The sequence below is a fragment of the Lingula anatina genome, chromosome 3 (genome assembly GCF_051362555.1).
Source record: "Lingula anatina isolate TDL-2025a chromosome 3, LinAna3.0, whole genome shotgun sequence".
Taxonomy (NCBI): domain Eukaryota; kingdom Metazoa; phylum Brachiopoda; class Lingulata; order Lingulida; family Lingulidae; genus Lingula; species Lingula anatina.
In genome coordinates, this window is record NC_141769.1 from 26902696 (window position 1) to 26921312 (window position 18617).

At 37.1% G+C, this 18617-nt stretch overlaps 2 protein-coding genes and 1 long non-coding RNA gene across 5 annotated transcripts in view; 1 reads left to right on the top strand and 2 right to left on the bottom strand.

Moving 5' to 3' along the window:
• LOC106158747 (electroneutral sodium bicarbonate exchanger 1) overlaps positions 1-2195 on the bottom strand; it is a 30962-nt gene extending 28767 nt beyond the window's left edge. The window contains exon 1 of one of the 2 annotated variants that reach the window (XM_087009180.1): positions 1679-2195. In XM_087009180.1, the coding sequence (XP_086865306.1) occupies positions 1679-1720 (42 nt within the window). In that variant the 5' untranslated portion in view covers positions 1721-2195. The remainder of the gene's footprint in view (positions 1-1678) is intronic. The other variant, XM_013534832.2, reaches the window with a different exon arrangement.
• A 1099-nt stretch (positions 2196-3294) lies between these two features.
• On the top strand, positions 3295-12950 carry LOC106158707 (uncharacterized). 2 transcript variants are annotated; one of them, XM_087009020.1, is made up of 11 exons: positions 3295-3894; positions 4574-4781; positions 5127-5233; positions 5764-5961; positions 6314-6496; positions 7723-7894; positions 8192-8292; positions 9622-9763; positions 10139-10221; positions 10921-11086; positions 11775-12950. In XM_087009020.1, the coding sequence occupies exons 1-11, from the start codon at positions 3595-3597 to the stop codon at positions 11888-11890; spliced, it is 1776 nt and encodes a 591-aa protein (XP_086865146.1). In that variant the 5' UTR covers positions 3295-3594; the 3' UTR covers positions 11891-12950. The 2 variants fall into 2 exon arrangements, with proteins under 2 accessions (XP_086865146.1, XP_013390242.2); XM_013534788.2 differs by having other exon boundaries at positions 3297-3894; positions 5764-5966; positions 6319-6496.
• Positions 12951-13106: 156 nt separating this feature from the next.
• LOC147763153 (uncharacterized) lies at positions 13107-18502 on the bottom strand. The gene is made up of 2 exons (XR_015333489.1): positions 17941-18502; positions 13107-15701 (listed from the first exon to the last, which is right to left on the bottom strand). It is a non-coding gene; the product is annotated as an uncharacterized LOC147763153 (long non-coding RNA).
• Positions 18503-18617: the final 115 nt, after the last annotated feature.

Here is an 18617-nt window from a genome sequence, read left to right on the forward strand (position 1 = left end):
TGAATGGTTTGAATAATTCCAATCATAGTGTCTCTAATTGTAAGTAATTCGGTTTAAGCTTAATTAAAGCTGGGCTGAAATGAATGCACAACTCGTAAGACTGTCGTGAAAGGCGTTCATCCACATTTTGGTTATTGAACTTGTTGTGTAGGAAGTTTCATAATGCGATGGGCAAATTATTCTGTTTTAACCCGCTTTTGTTATCGTGATTGTTATCGTGATTTAAAACGTAAATTTCATCAACAACATTTGCACTACAGAAGCACTGGGGTAAGCGATTATGAAAACCACTGAGCTTGCCCCCGGCTGGTTACTTTGGGAACTCCAAATTACAGGGTCTGATTACTCAAAAATACAAATAATGACCGTTGTTGTTATATTATAGGTATTATCTGTATGATGTGCCCAGTTATTTGTGGGCTGCCCAGTCTTCATGGGATAACAGTGTTGGTGTCAATAATCAATGGAAAATACTCGAAACTTGTCTGTTGTCACGCAATTTGATATCATGTTTGAAACAAGGTGCGCTCTAGAAAATGCTACACAAGTAAACAAATGAAATACCTAATGTAGTTATTAAAGGGCCATTTAAGACTTCATTGGTATGCAACTGGATCTAATGGTATCGAGTTTGGAAAGTTGAAGGACTAATATTCTATGTAAAAAAGGGCAACATTAGGTTAAATGGTCTACATTAAGAGTGATTTATCAATTACACCATATCCTAACGCACTGAGCATACTTAATCTTAATGAATTAAATCATCGTATAGTTTCCGTTGATATTTTAATTTTTTTCTTTATGCCAACATTAATTTGTGGAATCATTGACGCATAATTAAAAAAAACATTTCAATAGTTAACAATATACATGTAAATGGACACTGCCATGTTTCTTTTTTCAGTTCGAACAATAAAAGTACGTGCACATTGTAGGTGGCTACAAACAGCAAATTCCACATATCAATTTAAGTCCATTATACCTGTGTGGTGCAAATGTAGGAAATATTTCTGAGACAACCACCAATGTGATGACACTTTGGCACTTCTAATAAGCATACACATTTGTATACCGCCAAAGGTTAACCATTTTACGTGCTATCAAACTGCGGATATATTGTTCCCGTTTCCATCTCATAAACGTGTACCAATAAGTTTGTGCATGTACATGTACGTACTATACACTAACAAAACTACATTTAATATAATAATAATGATAATTTTATAATTATGCTTGAGGCTATAAGATATTAGAAAATACTCAATCACAGAATATCAACATCTATAATCTCTTTAAATCTGTTTTATATGTTTTAAAAAGATGCAACTTATTTTTTCTTTTATAATGACGCATCATCTTCGTTACTGGAGCAAGTCACAAAGTACTTAAATTGTTCTATCCAACCTATATAGAGTAACTATAAATATATATCAAAATTATGATACGTTGTGACACCATTGTCTGTCACGAGAGCAAGTTATGTCACCTGAACGTTACAACTTTGTTGAGAAAAAAAGAGTTGTCAAATCGTCATAGAATATTGCACAATTACAGAGACGCAGATTTAAAGAGTGCCATCGGTATAAAATCGTCAACGCATAACATGCAAGGTGCCTTCTTTGACCCTGAAGTGGGATTAAGGGTTAAAACGCATTTCAAAAAGGCAAATCACACTTACCAGGAGAGGAATGTCGGTCCCCTTGTCGTCCTCGATTCCCATCTTTAATCAATCGATCCTTGAGCTAGTTGCGTGCTACTCAAGCGTGGGTCTTCAATCCCGTTCTCAACTTTCCCGGTAGAGTAGAATTATTTACGTACATGCACGCCCCGGCTGATAGTCCCAGGTAAAGTAATGCTTAAGTCACGACCTGACTTCAAATAAAAGACATAAAGCGAAGGTGTGTGACAAATAGGTAGAGGTTTGGATCTTTAAAAAAAAGTCTGCGGGTTCCACGTGATCCGTGTGTAAGAGACCAGGCAGCACGTGGGGAAATTGCAAGTTGGCAAAGGGGACGCTGTGATGACCCTCAGCGACAGTGGTCAGTTATTTCCCTCGCTCTACTGCCCGAGCTAGACCGATGTCCTTCAACCGTTTATTCAAGACACTGCGATCATGCAACAAAACAAAACGACGTCCACATATTTCGCATTACATTAATCAGACGAAACGTTTTGAGAATGCTAATTTTGGGTCGAGGGGCGAAGACATGAAGATAATTTACAGAAGTTAAATAGGCATGCATTTTAACGTTGGAACGATTGGCTGTAAATCTAGTATCAACGTGAAAAATGCATGAATTATCGGATAGTATATCATGCATAAATACTTTTCTATTACATGTAATAAAAGCCTCAAAAAGATAATAAAAAGGATGTGAGATATTTCAAATGCAAATTACTGAGGCGTGTCAGACAATCAAGGAGATAAGGCTGTTTGTACTTTAGCGAGAATCCCGCGCAGAGTTGGAATGAGGTCTAATATTGGTGTGATTTGAAAGAGAGAGAGAGAGTGCGAGAGAGAGAGAGAGAGAGAGAGAGAGAGAGTGTGTGTGTGTGTGTGTGCGTGTGTGTGTGTGTGTGTGTGAAAATCAGCGCACTGGTATTCCATTTTACACTTGTCCAAGAAATAGAAAAAAACATGAACACTTAGCGAAGACGGCAAGTGACGTGAATGGGAAAGATCTTACTCCCATTGAATTTATCTTGAGAGGGTAGCAAGTAATAATATCGATCATAAGTGACAGTTTCCATCCTGCTCACAACTTTAAAAAAATTAGCTTTTATCCATCAACCATGTCCCTTTTAACCACAGTCTTAAACATTTTTTATTCATATAAATATTCAGTTTTTACATTTTCTTAACAACGACGCTTTTACAGAGCAACTTATTCCCGATATTCCATATTTTATGTATTTATTGGCTAAATAAACCTTTATCTTATCTTAAGCATTAGAAGGCTACTGACCTATCTTAAACAGCAATGGGTTACAGCTTGTAAGTTCACGTGCCTGAAGGTCTAGTGTACCCTCCACCAGGGTGAGTGATAGATTTTTTACAAATATTCACAGATATGTCTCTAGCTAGATAGATGGTCATTTTCAGCTAAACCCTTCAGCTGTAAATAACTAGAGATATATCTGTGAATATCTGTAAAAAATCTATCACTCGCCCTGGTAGAGGGTAGGTCTAGTGCCTGTAAGTCTTTTTTTTACGCGCGATATGTATTGTTGTATTGTACATAGAGGCACACCTAACTCAATGCTAGACGCACACCTAACGCAGTTCTAGACGTCTACGCAGTTTGACTGGTCATCTGATGAGCTTTAGTTCATGCATTCTTCCTTTTAGGTCACACACTTAAATAAGTAGGCCTATCTTACTTACGGGAGGAAGTGCAATGGGCAAATGACCATAGAAGTAGATAATCAGATAACGTGTACGGAAAATGGGTTCATGCGGAAAATTTAGTCAGAATACCAGGCTTCTTGTCGATGCTCGTATTTGTATAATTGGTAGGCCCACTTCTGATGTCGCTGATGACCTAGTTGGTCTTGACCCAATTCAGACGTCGAATATAAACACACCTGTTGATTATGCGGATTATGAAGATGGCGACCGCAGTTCGTGCAGTTACAGTGCCCTTGCGCGTGCTTGCGCCTTCATGCGGGCGGACACCAAACTGCAGTCCATTCTGTACGCTGCAACCTTGGACGGTGGGGCCATCGTTATCCTTACACCACACAGGCGGCAACGAAAAGTTCAGGTTGCTTTCTACCTCTGCAGTCCGTTCTGCTGTATTACAAAGTCCGCATCCCGAGATACATGTGCCAGATGCATCTTTTGCCGAGCATATGATGCGGGACTGGGAGAAGTACAGCAATAACGTGGCCTTGGTAAGTGAGTCTGGAATGTCACAGGTGTGCTGTGTCATTGATGCGTCTTGAAGGAAAAGATCCGCTGCAGCACCTCTTCCTCCCCCCCCCCCCATCGACACCCCCCTTTCTCACTCTCTCTCTCCCTTTCTCTCTTTCTCTCTCTCTCTCTCTCTCTCCTGGGGATTTTTGAAAAAGAAACTTTGGGGGGGGGGGGATCTTTGTAAAGCGTTTGCTTTTTTTTCTACAAGTCCGTTAGAAGTCTCATCAGTATACTTCTCGATCAGTGTCAGGACGACAGAGCTCCCTTTCCCATACATTTTTCTTAGCCTACGACCTTGTACACGCAACGTCTGGTAGTTTGACTTTTGTTTGTCGTGAATATATGTAATGCATACCTTCTGATCTGAACCACGTACCACTCGTAATGCGTGCTCATGAGCAGTTCTTCAAATGCCTGCGCTTTGTACTGGTAGGGCCTACAGTTAATAAAAACTGACATTTGAATAAGCACAGATTGTGACAAACAGTTTCACTTTAATAGCACTATACATGCGTTGGCTTTTTTTTTTTTTTTTTTTTTTTTTTTTTTGCTTAATGTATGGTATGGTCTCTAAGATTTAGATAGACTCGTAGAGGATAAATTGTTAGAATCGTCTGTTAATACTATCGGCCTTATCTGTTTCTGCACTGATTATAGGTAGACGGAGCAACGGGAGAAACCGTCTCGTACAGCATGCTGAAAGATCGTGTCATCCGCTGCGCAAGCGCCTTAACAAGGATGGGGTTCAAGAAGGGGGACGTGCTAGCTCTATACGCTCATAATGTGCCAGACTATGCCACAGTGTTCATAGCAGTTGGGGTCCTTGGAGGGACGGTGACTGCGCTCAACCCTTTGTATACGATAGGTATATAACAGATTTAATCTTTATGTATATCCGCCATTGCTCTATGCTTTGAAGTTTTGGTAATTGTAGGCCGTGCTATCTCAAGTTTTTAATCATCAGATAATGTCACTTGAATAATTTTTGACGTGTAGTACAGCTGGGTGAAATTTTGATCCGAGACTTAAGAGATGAGAGATAAAAGCAATGTACTTGAAAGCGTTGATGCTACTGGTACTTGCATTAACCAGAGACCAAATTCAGCACTGAAATACATTTTTCGGGTCACCTTTGGATCAAAATCTGTAATGAAGAATATGACGTTTTTTTAGAAAACACTGTTTCTTTTATACTACATGTCTAATGCAGATGAATTATCCACGCAATTGAAAAGATCCGGTAGCAGTATTCTGGTGGTTGCGCCGTCTTCGGTAAAAAACGCTATAGCAGCGAAATCTCAGTGTCCAAATGTCAAGGTAAAATGGCTTTAGACTTGTGAAGATTATTTTGTCTCTAGCTACTGTCTCTACTACTGTCTGGTCTTACCAGCCAATATTTCGTCTACTTGCAGTCAGACTTCATCAGGGAATGAGGTTGTGACAGGTGTGACAACCTATCACCCTCTCTGGTGTGCTATTTGGTCAGATCTCCAAAGTGGAGAAATATTGCCTGGTAGGACCAGAAGAAATATTAGCTGGTAAGACCAGACAAATATAAGTAGCTATAGATAAAATAATCTTACAATAGCATAGCTAATGAAACTGTTCTACACTAAAATTGCTTCGTTTTCTGGCATGTTGGGTTCGGCATCTGTATTTTACCTTTTCACTTATAAGCATTCAAACAAAACTCTTTACAGTTCTTTGTTTTTTTTTCGCCGGTGGTTTAACTTTAATTTGCAGTTAAGTGTACCATAACTGCAGGTGTCCCCGAGGGAAAAATTAAAATAGACTTTACGCGTGTTTTTATTGCAAAATAAGAAAATAAGAGGGATATGTTTTCACAGGAAGTGATTGTGTTCGGAAACGTTGACGGAATTAGGCCGTTTACAAATCTACTGGAAGATGATGGCCATGCATTCCCAGAAAACGTTGATATTAACGTCGACGAAGACGTGTTAGCCTTACCATACAGTAGCGGTACGACGGGGCTACCGAAGGGGGTTATGTTAACTCACAAAAACGTTGTCGCCAATGTTGAACAGCTAAGGTAAGTTATTCCTTGTTTTATATTTGTATAAGTATTATTTGTCCTTAGGCGCACTTACATTAGAGATCGTTTGTCCCTTCTTGCTACTCTAGGGGTCGTCTGCTCATACTCAGTAGAAATTAGTGGAAATGTTGCAAAATTTATAAAAGACCTCCTGTAGTTGATTGTTTTGAATATGCAAGATTCGGAAAGAACTGTTTTTGTGCATAGGATGAAAAATAAAACGCCTTTAAACCTTCTTTGCCTACTTGCATCAAATCAAGGTCCATTAAATACCAAACGACACGCATTTTTATTGTACAATTTCGGTGAAGCAAAGTCTAACATGCACATCACTGTTTTACAACTTTAGGCACCACGGTGTCATGGGATATGTCCCCCTCAGTGACTGCTTGGTGGGAGTGCTCCCGTTCTTCCATATATATGGCCAAGTGGTCACTCTGTTCACTGGGCTTGCAGCGGGGGTAAAGATTGTTACTATGCCAAAATTTGACCTGGATGACTACCTGCACATCGTTCACAGACACCGGGTATGACTGATTTATTATTTTTTTATTTGGTTTATTATATTTCTTTCTTTCTTTCTTTCTTTTTAGTTATTAATTAATTAATTTGTTTATTTAAAAATCTATTAATTTATTAGTTAGTTAGATAGTTAAGTTTTGCCGTATTTTTTGAGGCAGATAAAAAGTTAAGGCCATTCTCTATGAGCAGTCATTGTAAGCTCAGGACTATGCTTCAGAATGAGTGCCAGTAGGCCTATAAGTATCTGTATTATGTTGCTGTTCCCGTAGTGACTTCTAGAGACAAGGCGCCATATTTTGTTCCATAAGCACCGCGCTGCAGATTAAAGTTAACCCATTATCGTGACAAAGCTAGTCGCTTGATTAACCGATGAATAAAACCATTGTCAATTAAATAGGGAAATAATTGATTGATTGTTTTCCTGCCAGCCAATACTGATGTTTATGACCTCGTCATGTTTAAGTAGTTAATAGTACGTCGTGTTTGTCTTATTTATCTTGTTGAGTTTTTTTCTTTTGTGGATGTACTAGTAGCAGTCTGAGAGTGATGTTTTACAATTTGTAATACTTTTCTTGGAGTAAAGCGTATGTTAATGTTCACTGATGTTGTCATGATTGTTGGTTTTGTTATATTACTGGACCATTGCTCATCCGTGATTATTATTATTATTATTATTATTATTATTATTATTATTATTATTTTGTTCATGGCGATTGGACGTAAAGGTGTGTAGGCCTATTGTTTATATTGAAAAAGATCAGACATGCGATGTTTTAAGCCGATTAAAGTAAAGGGCTCATTTCCATTGAAAATGTCATTCTACGTATATCGGTCCAACTCCGCGGATATTCTCGCCGAATGCGGTAAGATAAACAGATCAACATGCCCCCTTTTGTTTCCAAAGTACTCGTATAGGGCCTATTCGCCAGCTTTTCGGTATTTCACTCAACGCCAGGAGGTTTGTTAATCTGTTTGCATTCAGCGGGAGTCCCTGCGGAGTTGAATCGATCTAAGTAAAACGATAGTTTCATTGTGAATGTGCCCTAAGACAGTACGATAACGAGGTCGCAAACACAGCGGATTTGGCTTTGCCTGACACCATACAAAATGTTCACTAGCGTTTGCACAATTTCGTCATGAAGCCTACCGCTGAGCTGGTGACACTGTGATTGGTTATAATTGCGTAAATAGAATAGGCCTAGATTGCATTTAGTTTGTCGTTCATATTTAGGCGACATCGCTTCATGTGGTCCCACCCATAGCCCTCCGCATGGCTAAATACCCGGATATTCACAAATTCGACCTCTCCTCCGTTCGACAAGTGTTCTCCGCCGCTGCGCCTCTCTCTGATACTCTAAGCGAAGAATTCAGCACCGTTACTGGCTTAAGTGACATTAAACAATGTAAGAATACTATATTCTATTTGATACTAAAAAAAAACTATTCTTTATGTTAAAATGATCAAGAGATTTTTTTAAAAAGTGAGGTGTTTTTTTAATAATTTCACTAAATGCACATGAATACTGACTGTCTTTTTCTATTAACCAGATATTTGATTTGGGAGTAAATGGATATTTCCAAGAAAGTTGTGTCTGCACAAATGGAACCTGTGAAGCATAAGGCCCGCATACTGTTGCTGTCTAGTCTGTGATTTTTAACAGTCTACATATTCTCAGCATTTTGGTTTGTTTGAAATTCAGGTTATGGGCTCACAGAGACCAGCCCGGTCACTCACTGCTGCCCGCCTAGAAGCTGGAAGAGTGGGTCTATTGGCGTCCCAGTGCCGAATACCAAACATAAGGTAGTAATATTACATGTACAGATGCGGTGCTAATAGAAGCATCAGCTTTCTCTCTCCCCCCCCCCCCCCCCTTCTCTCTCTCATTCTCTCTCAGGACACGAAGCAGAACTGACACCAGATTCCACTTTTTCACAGTAGGTTGTAGACTTCAAAGTATGACAGTTTGATTTCAGTCTCAACGGGATAAAATAGATCTTCGCACTGTGTTAGGCAGTTTACATGTAAAACAAATTGATTATTTAGTGACCTCTTATTTTTTTCCTCGATTGCTAGTTGACTTTGATACATGCACTATGACCAATGGCTTATAATATCTCTTGCTGTACTACATTACATGTAGGTTTATTACATGTACAACCCAAAGCTTGTATACTGAGTCACAATGCAACTCTGTTTGATGTGGCACTGGTATTAAAAGTAGACAGAATTTTAAATTGAAGCATTATGTTAGATACAAATGTATGTTTTGACACTGTGAATAAACAAAGACTTTCACCCAACTATGTAGATATTAAAAACATTGGGGAACGTTATGCATATTTCATATGCCTCATGAAAAGAACTCGCTGTATAGGATGAGCCGAAATAAAGGAGGTCATTGGAGTATATAGATTACAATATTTATTGATATTTTACTTGCAATATCCCTATGGAAATACTGTGACACACAGGGCAAACAACGATGATCCACCGGATGATCATGAATAGAAACTAAAACAATTGTTGAAACCATGTTTAATTAATATTTTATATGCTAAAAGCATTCTGATAAAATTATTTCTACGGAGGGCTATTAGATGAGATTAGTTGGCTTCAATCTGGATATGGAGAAATTATACACAATTTGTCCAAGATCTAGTTAAGTATAAATTACTTGTTTGTTCAGAACGTGGGTGGTTACCTTGCCCACTGCATCCGAACTCCCAACTGGTTTTAAATCTTCTTTTTCCGTTACAATTCCCCCTGGATTTTCTTATCCTCCAGTCCATTTTTCCAAGTATTTTGGGTAAACACATAGCGTTGCCACGGCTGAGGTGGTTTATGGTCATTTGGAAATTTGAAATTTGGAGCTCAGTGCCTTTTTTAGAATGCTGTATGAAGTATGAAACATGTATGTACGTTTATACAAAAAAGTTGCAAAGGCATTTCTTATTCTCTCTCTCCCTCTCTTTCTCTCTCTCTCTCTCTCTCCACTACACATCGGTCACTTACCATTCACGACGGATATTGTACTTCCTCTTCCTGTCACTCGAAGCCCTCATTTCACATTGACCCTCATTTCTTCGGTAACGGAACTGTTCATTTACTGGTTCTGTTCGAACATCGTAGGTTGTCGACATTGAGTCCAATACTCCCCAGGGCCCAATGCAGGAAGGCGAGCTTTGTGTCCAGGGGCCACAAGTGATGAAAGGCTACGCGAACAATCCCGAGGCCACGGCACAGTGTATAAAAGACGGCTGGTTTCATACTGGTTAATATTGCTTCTCATCCCACGCTTGTTTCAATAATTGTTATAATTTAATAAATTATCGTATCTTGTCTTGGCTTGTCTGAATGTTAAGTATTTATCTTCGTCATTTGTCTTAACCCTAGTTTCAGTCATTATTAACCCTAATAATATCACCGTTGTTGTAGAGGTAACATCAATAAAGCTTTACGGTGTATGCTTGAGCTAAAAATAAATCTTTTCTTTTGCTGTGATTTAGAAATTCATAGCTAAGAGAAGAAAAACATGTAAAATACTATACAGTAAATAATTTAATAACACTTGTACGTGTCTTGAAAACCTGAGCTTTTTTTAATTTGACAACTATAGTTTTCTTTCAATGATTTTTCTTTTTTGTAGGTGATATTGGGTATCTAGACGCCGACGGTCATGTGTTTATCAGTGACCGATTGAAAGAACTGATCAAGTTCAAGGGATTCCAGGTAAAATTTCTTTTTTATTTTATTTTAAATTAATTTTTCTGGTGTTTGATTTTACTGAAAAGAAATCTACATGCATACGTTGCATACAACCCAATATTGCTGTAGTGCACGATTTCAATTTGACAAAAAGGACTTTTGATGCTGTTCAGAGAGCATTGCACATTAAGTCATCACTTGTCCGTTTACATATATATTTACCATTAGCGAACACCAAATTGAATTTGCACGGGTTTTTGATCGCATTCCAACAGGTATCGATTGATAAAATCAATTTTGCACTGTATCGTGAAGTACATTGTTACTTTTTGTTGTCAGTTTTCTTTAAAGTATCATCTTTTAAGCGATATCTTTTACAAACATTCAGTGTATGGAAATAAAGGATTATTGGTTTATTCATGAAACTTTTATTTAGATAAGTGTATTAATCCTCTCTTATTTATAACAATTTGTTCTTCTCATCTGATGATACCTTCTAAGTTGGAAAATCTGCATAACATTTGAAAGAATTTAGACCCTAAATTAAATGAAAGTATATTATTTATCATCATCATTATTATTATTATTATTATTATTATTATTATTATTATTATTATTATTATTCGAAGTCAAATTCAAAGAGGTTTTGAACTATTGGAAACTTTTGACATCGAAAATTATAATGGCTTGAAATATATTTATATATATATACCCCTCTTCAAGGTCCCGCCAGCAGAGCTGGAGGCAGTGATATTGACTAACCCAGCGGTTCTTGACGTAGCAGTAATAGGTGTCGACGACGAAGAAGCGGGAGAGCTTCCCAAGGCGTTCGTCGTGGTAAAACCGCACGCTCAGTTGTTAGAAATAGAGCTTCAGGATTACGTTAAAAGTAAGCGCATATCCTATTTGTGAAGTGTACGCAGTTTTTAATGGAATGTTTTAATAGTATAACAAAGCTGTAATTGCAATAAGATCAAACTTAGAAAAATTGAATTATTCACTCAGCTCTTTCTTGGAACAAGCATAGAGGCATTATTCCCCTTCATGGTTTGATATTGCATCTGCAATATAAAGACTCTGCTCAGATTTGTCAGACAGTATATTGAGCCCTAATTATATATTTGTTCCTTTCCGTAATTTGAAAACTGTTTGATGGTCAATACTAAAGCGAGTAATAACAGAGGTTTGGTGAAAATTGTCATAGAGAAATAAGGGGAAATTAATATGTCTACTTTATGAAATATAATGTTCTTTTTAGCAAGAATGTATATTTATATCAGTGCCAAAAAACTTTTCAGAAATATTTCTTACTTTAATGTATGTAAACAAATATATATGGCTATATAGAATGGGCGTCGAGAGAGTACTACGCCATTCATAATTTACTGTTTATTTAATCATAGTGCTGTGAATTTTCGTAAGTCCTTTATTTCAAGCAAGCAAATCTGATTTGTTTATCATATAAACATCGCCATAATTGAAAATTGTATTTATCTTTGGGCATTGAAATGAATGGATTTTTTGTTTGTTTGTTAATAACGCCTTTTTATTTATATTGTTATTTACTTCTTTTTAAGCGAAAGTGGCTCCTTACAAACGGCTGCGCGGTGGAGTGGAATTTGTTCAAGAAATTCCAAAGACACCAACTGGGAAGATTCTGCGGCGTATGCTAAAAAATCGGGATCAGAAATAATACGAGCAGGAAAAAGGAGAAGATAGATGACAACACAATATTCAGATCTGTGTCCGAGCTCTGCAAACCGGTCAACCGATTTTGAGACCATAATACCCTGTTTTCACACAAGATACAATTACTTTTTTTTGTTTGTTTGTTTGTTTGTTTGTTTGTTTATTTATCTTTTATAATTTTTTTGTCATTGAATGAAATTGTAGCCGGGACTTTGTTCATTAAGCAATATTAAGCATTAATAAGCAATGATTACAGTATCTGCATCCAATTGCACAACGTGTATCATTGCTTAATTTGTTGATACATCGTGTCATTCCGGCACATAAACTTTAAACAACACGTTCATGTAGTTTTATAGGGTTTATTGTGTAAAATATCTTACATTAATGGGCGACTTCTTTTATAGAATTTGGTGCTATATGTAAAAGACATAGACATACGTCTTATCCTATTGCTGCCTCCAAAAGCAAAAGAGGTTAAGGATATTGTCACCCTTCGGCCAAAATTCCTTATTTACAGCCTTATATACATTCTTCTGTTGGGTTATAGATTAATCTTCAATGTTCAGTGACTAAATTGATTAACATTTACATAAATGTCGTCCTACGGGAGAGTAATAATTGCGATTTTGGGCTCAAAACTGAAAAATCGTTTTCTCAAATTTCTTTTTTACCCGAGTACCCACGATCGCCGCTTCATCGTCGATTTAAAGGCACCATTTAGTACTCCAAAACCATGCCAGCGATTTATCTTATAAGTTTTAGTTCAGATTTTATCGTTGATAAAGCAAAATTTTGCCTTTATTAAATGAAAATCTGTAATAAGGCGCCCATGACTACATTGAAAAACTACATTAACCAAAATGACGGCACATGATTGTAGTCCATACACTCATGGTTAGCTCTGCCAATTTTCGTGATAAAATCTTGTTCATGGATGAAGTTACGCCCCTTACCGATTGCTATCTCACCTCAAAATAGGAAGGTGTTAAATTGACGATTAAAGCTTTGAGTTTTCTATGCTTATACATTGCAACGAGAAATATAAACGCCGATATTTTATATTTTCGAGGGTCTTTTTATTGTATTGAATCAGCACTAAGATAGATGCATTACTGAATATTAAGATGCAACGAAAACCTCATTTTCGGTATCTGGATGATAATAAAGGGTTACAATATCCTTAAATGTTCTTGTTACAGATCAGGTAACAAATAAAAGTCATTTTACATTTTATTATGATTATAATTATTTGGTAATATAATTGATCAAATATTTTAAATTTTACATTCGTTTGCATTGTGTGCATTTGTTTATTTCCGTGAAATACCAGTATAGAAGTTCAAGTCCTAGATTTGTCATTTTCTCATCAAAAGTAGGCGTCAATCTGCAGTTTCAACTGTTTTCTTCTCTTGGACTCAATATTTCTTTCTTGGGATTAGAACTTCTTCTCATTGCCCCCTGTTGTATGCATTTTTACTGGCACTGTTCCTGCGCCAATTGCTTTGGGCCAATTGCTGAAAAGCTTTATTCATCAAAGGATGAAATGTTCTTTTCCCAAAAAACGGCCGTCGTCTGCCCTCTTCTTGTTGTTGATAGGCCAACTGTCTCTCCCCATAGTATTGGGGCAAATGCGTTTCTAAGAATGGATGGAAAGGCGCTACAATTGCATCCATTTGTGAGGGATAATTTTCTTCATTTTCTACATCTTGGGCAAGCTCTTGGCGAATCCAGTCTTCGATTGAGGCACAATTCACATCAACAAGTAACAGCAGTAAAGTGCAGCATATGATTGAGGTTGCCTTTGGAACCATTTTGATAAGAAGTCTGTAACATAAAATTATAACGTGGGGATTTTAATTGCTTGAGGTTTAGTGAGATATATTTTATAAGTGAAGGGATTTTTTGGCAACGCCTTTCTTGACTAATTGTTTTCGATGCCTAGTGGTCACTTAAGAATATAATTTAGTCGAAAGAAACATGCACATACTGGAAATGGAAGGGTCAAACTACCGGCTTTTATTAGCTATAAAGGTTGTAAAGACAGATTTCGATTCATCTTTATTTTCCACTGGATTAGAGTTTTTCTTTTCACATAAAGGGCATAGCTTAACTTCTTTGTGAATATCTTAATTAGGGAATATCTTAATTAGGGAAAATGAAAGTAATGTCTCACTAAACGTGTAAGCTCCGCACGAAACACGAGAAAATCGGAAAATCAAATTTGTCCGAAAATCACATTGTTTACAATAACGACCCTTTAAATTCTGTCTCATTTAATGGGAAAGTTATTTTATAATTTTATACTTTGCAGCCAAAAACTTAAACAAGAAATTCCTCAATCACTGAATAATTTAAACTCAGTTTATAGAAAACAGCTGAAGAAGCAGTATGCTTAATATTCCCAAACGTCAAATAATAAAAACGTTGCTTTAATAGACTTAAATACAACAATCTTATAGAAATTTCGTAAAATATAATGTATGCTACTGTCTTTTCTTATATTACTAATTAAACTATGGTAATCTAGCTTTGTTTCCACCAGAAGGTGACGTAAAATAATACGTCGACGCCGGGCGTGTTTGCAAAACTGTCTTCAGAATGCAACACCGATAACTTTATAAAAGAGGGGAAATCTTGGTCATTAAGAGTTGGATTTTATCATCGTTAGTGGGCGTGCGATCCCAGTTGGTAGTGCGCTCTCCCCATAACTACTACCTTTTCTATTCATTTGTTAAATCTTTGAATGAAATGCCGAACAAAAATTACCAGAATTGCTATGCTGTAAATTGACAAGGGTACTAGCAGCGCTCACCTTTTATCAGGGATACAAACATTGCATTTTTTTAATGCGTAGATCGATTTGTTTAACATGCTATCAGAATTTATAAGAATAACGCATACAATGATAAAAATCAATATGAAAAATGTTTAGAGAACGCGTGCAAGCATAAAACTTTCACTTTGATGAAAAGCAAATCTGATCGCGTCTCAAGGAGGGTTTTCCTAGACGAATACAGAAATTCATACTTATTTCCCACACGTAAAGATAATGTACATTTAAGACAGCTGCTGCAGTGATGAAGTTTTTTCTTGATTAAAAAATAATTATAAAGGACATAAGCCAACCCAAATTGTTTTTACAGCAATGAATAACGCATTACGGAAGTCTCTTGATTCCTTCCGCTCTGATTATCATATAACAATAACGAAACTCTCTGGAATCAGTTTCTCTGTCTGCTTTACAAACAAATACTATAAACGATAGTTTGGTCTGAATTGTCAATTTTGGTGTCAGCTTCTTTGGAAATTTTGCAACAGGAAGAGCGATCAATGGCGTTTAGAGTGCCAAAGGGGAAGTTCGCGAAAACTCTGATGAAAATTCAGTTAATCCCTGTCAGGTGGCGAAGCTAAACACATGGAAAGACAAGTTTTCTTTGTATTTGGCGTTGTTCCTCCAGCAAGAACATTGCACTGGAAATTACAACGGTTAGCACTCTTTTGCAGATATCCCCAAACTCGCTTGCGCTTTCCCAAGTAACGCCGGCGCTTTTGTTGAGCCTGCATTAGGATCTCATCGTCTCTGTCGTTTTCTGCGGGACTATCATATGCAATATTCGGATAATATGGCCCAAAGGGAAGCAACACAATCCCATGATGCGCTGCGTCTCGCATGTCTGAAGCGTCGTCGCCGTCGTTAGCGTTCAACCGAAACAGCAGCTGGTCGAGTGGAAAGCAGTTCGCAGCGCCCAGCAGTAGCACGAGAAATGCGCAAAATAATTTCATTACTGGTATTGTCTTCATCTTTGAAGCGCCTGAAATGCGTAAAAAAAACGCTGCCTAAGTTTTTCATTTGACATCGGAAGCGCATTTGGCAACAACTCATTGAATGCTTCTTACACAAGAGAGAATTTTAGCGCTTAGCTTGGCAACTCGCATGCACTCAAAAGACAATGGATTCGTAAATTTACATTTCCAGAAAAAATACTTACAGAATCACTCTAACTGTATACTAAGTGAGCTTTTATACTATTTACTTACAGTCTGGTGATATCAAGAAAAAGTTACATAAACATGCTAAAACTCTCATATACATGCAAGCGGTAGTGTGAGCAAAATAAGTCAGTGTCGCAATAGAATTGGAAGCAATCCAACAGGAAGGACAGTTTATTTGGTTTGATGGATATGGCAACCCTTCAATCCATCCGCTAAGCAAAGTGTTTGATGTCCCGACAAGTAATCAGATCCCTTCATCGACAATCCAATCAAAACCGTTATCATTACCAGTGCGCATAATGTGTAATTTCCATTCTAGTTATTGGGGAAATCGTTTTAATGCACTCGCCAATCATTGTTGGCATTAAACACAACATTTTACACCGCGTAAACATTCGCCTTTTGTACACTATTAGGCACGGGGGGAGGAAACAGTCATACTCATCGAAATTGATTGTGGACGCTTTGTTAAGGGCATCTGGCGACGAAGCAAACCGAGGCATCTAACTGCTTTGTGCGAGAATCTCTTCCGCGTTTCTAGCATTTGCCCTTACCGTTCATGCTGAAGACAAACGCATCATAACGGTTCAACAATTGTAGGCAGTTTTTATTGTAACGGTGTCTTAATTCTATGCCACCGAACAAAGGGGCAAACCTTCCAATCTCTACTTTGTGTGTTTAGTTTACAACTTTTTTTCAACGGCGATGTGTGGTTATCATTACTTTTGGCGCGTTGATGACCAGAGCTATTCTTGGTATTGAAGAATATCTTTTCATTAATGCAACCACAGTACATTTGTGTTTGTAACAATCGATTACGGCGTCGATAAACAAAGACTTAAATCAACCGTGTTAGCCAGGAACACATTCTGCTCTGCTGTAATACAACTTAATCCAGTTGTTCTCTCCATACAACTTTGCATGGCTTTCATTGTCTATTAAAAAGAGCGAGTTCAAGTATAGACGTGAATGAAATTACTTTTCATATGGCAAAATCCTATTCAACAAAGAAATTGTTTGTTTAGCGAAATTACAATGTTAATTACTTACTACTAAAAATATTTTTCAGTGATATAAACTTAGCATCAAGTAAAGTCACTATGTTTTAACATGCTCGTATAGGCACAGGCTTTTCAGTTTGGCACATAGGTATTGCGCTGTTTTATATTTTATCTCTATAATATGCATTACGGTAAACTGCCATCTTTTGGTTCTTTTAATATACTATCGCCATTTACTTTTTGTGCAGTTATTCACAACGTACTTGCCACAGGCAAAGGTTAATACATCTCATTCTTTAATTTTACAGTATTTTATTTAACTGAATAAATATAGTATCTCTTCATTACGGTAAACATTGGATACGGAAATTATGAACAATGTTCTCACATTTTCCTTGGTCTTTTTTTTTTCAGTGGAAAATCTAATTCAATGTTCAAATCGAATGCATTTCTCGTTAACTATCGTAAAAACGGGATAGATTGTTACGGCTAAAATATTTATGTAATATTAGAAAATAACCTTTATGTCAAAGTTCTCAGCAAAATTGCTTGTCGATGACATGCAGCGTCACCTTATCGCGTACATTTTCTTATTATTGGACATTTTTCTACAATAAATAAATCTTCCCATTACCAAAATGAATTAAAGATATTGCCTGGTGCATATAAGTCAATGTGTTTTTATACGCCTGGTGCAAGATAAGTCCCAAGTCATTGAACGAATTCAGACATTTGTTGTGAATTTGTATCGAACATTCTGGCTAAAGCCTTCTTTGTCTTTCCAAGTTAATTCAAAATTTATCATTTACCAATATCATAGCCTAAATATTTTGATCATGTCAATGCAATTTATGAATGATTCAGTTTACTGAGTAAATAAACATTAAAAACGTGATTCTATATTAAGAACTTTAAATGAGGATTTCTTGTTATCGTGTGTGATTGTATTTTAAAAACCATATCGTTAAACTTTCCCCGTAAGTAGGCCTAGACCAACTGACATTAGATGCTCAATAATAACTTGACTGAAATGGTATACCCATTACAAAGTGCTCACCTGGCTATGTCGCGCTAGTCTATGTGTCGTCTCGGTCCTCTCAAGTGTTATTACGAGTGTCGCACTGGTGGCTTTATAGGTGTCGTGCCAGGTAGACTTTGAATGACGGTGTTCCTGTCGCAGAAAAGGACACCGCGTTTAACAATCCTAGGTTTTGTTTTTATGTGGGAGCAATTTGTAGAGTCAAACCATTATCCGGGCCCACGGTGGCCGTTAATGAAACACTAATCTAGGCGTTTCAATCATTTAGTCAAAGCAGTCACTGAAAAGCGCCGATATCCAGGTTCCTTTATAGGCTTCAGATAGCGACGTGCTGTCATCTAATTTGCACCTTAAAAGCCAAGTGTATTAATTCATTTACTTTCACTTTGTGGAGTTAAATGTCGCTTTTCCGTCATTGCAGGAAACGGTAATCACGTCTACGCTAACTTGAAGGCGTATAATAAGTGAATAATAACATATGGTCATTAGTGTTAGTTTAACGTTAATCGAAGACAAGCTGCGTTGTCGGCTAAACAACGTTGACTTAAAGTGTAAGTCGCGCGCATTCTGAATCTCTTAAGTCAATCGCAGCGGAACTTACAAGAATAACTTTTACTAAAACGGCAACAGTTACACGAAGCCTTTAGTACCCCTAACAAAACAGTTTTTTGATGGTGACAAGAGTTTATCTACCT

Excerpts from the sequence above, each read along its gene's own strand:
- LOC106158707 (XM_087009020.1), top strand. The coding sequence starts at position 3,595 with ATGCGGATTATGAAGATGGCGACCGCAGTTCGTGCAGTTACAGTGCCC. Across the intron at positions 5,234-5,763 it reads CTCAGTGTCCAAATGTCAAG|GAAGTGATTGTGTTCGGAAA; the intron begins GTAAAATGGCTT and ends ATGTTTTCACAG. Across the intron at positions 10,222-10,920 it reads TCAAGTTCAAGGGATTCCAG|GTCCCGCCAGCAGAGCTGGA; the intron begins GTAAAATTTCTT and ends CCCCTCTTCAAG.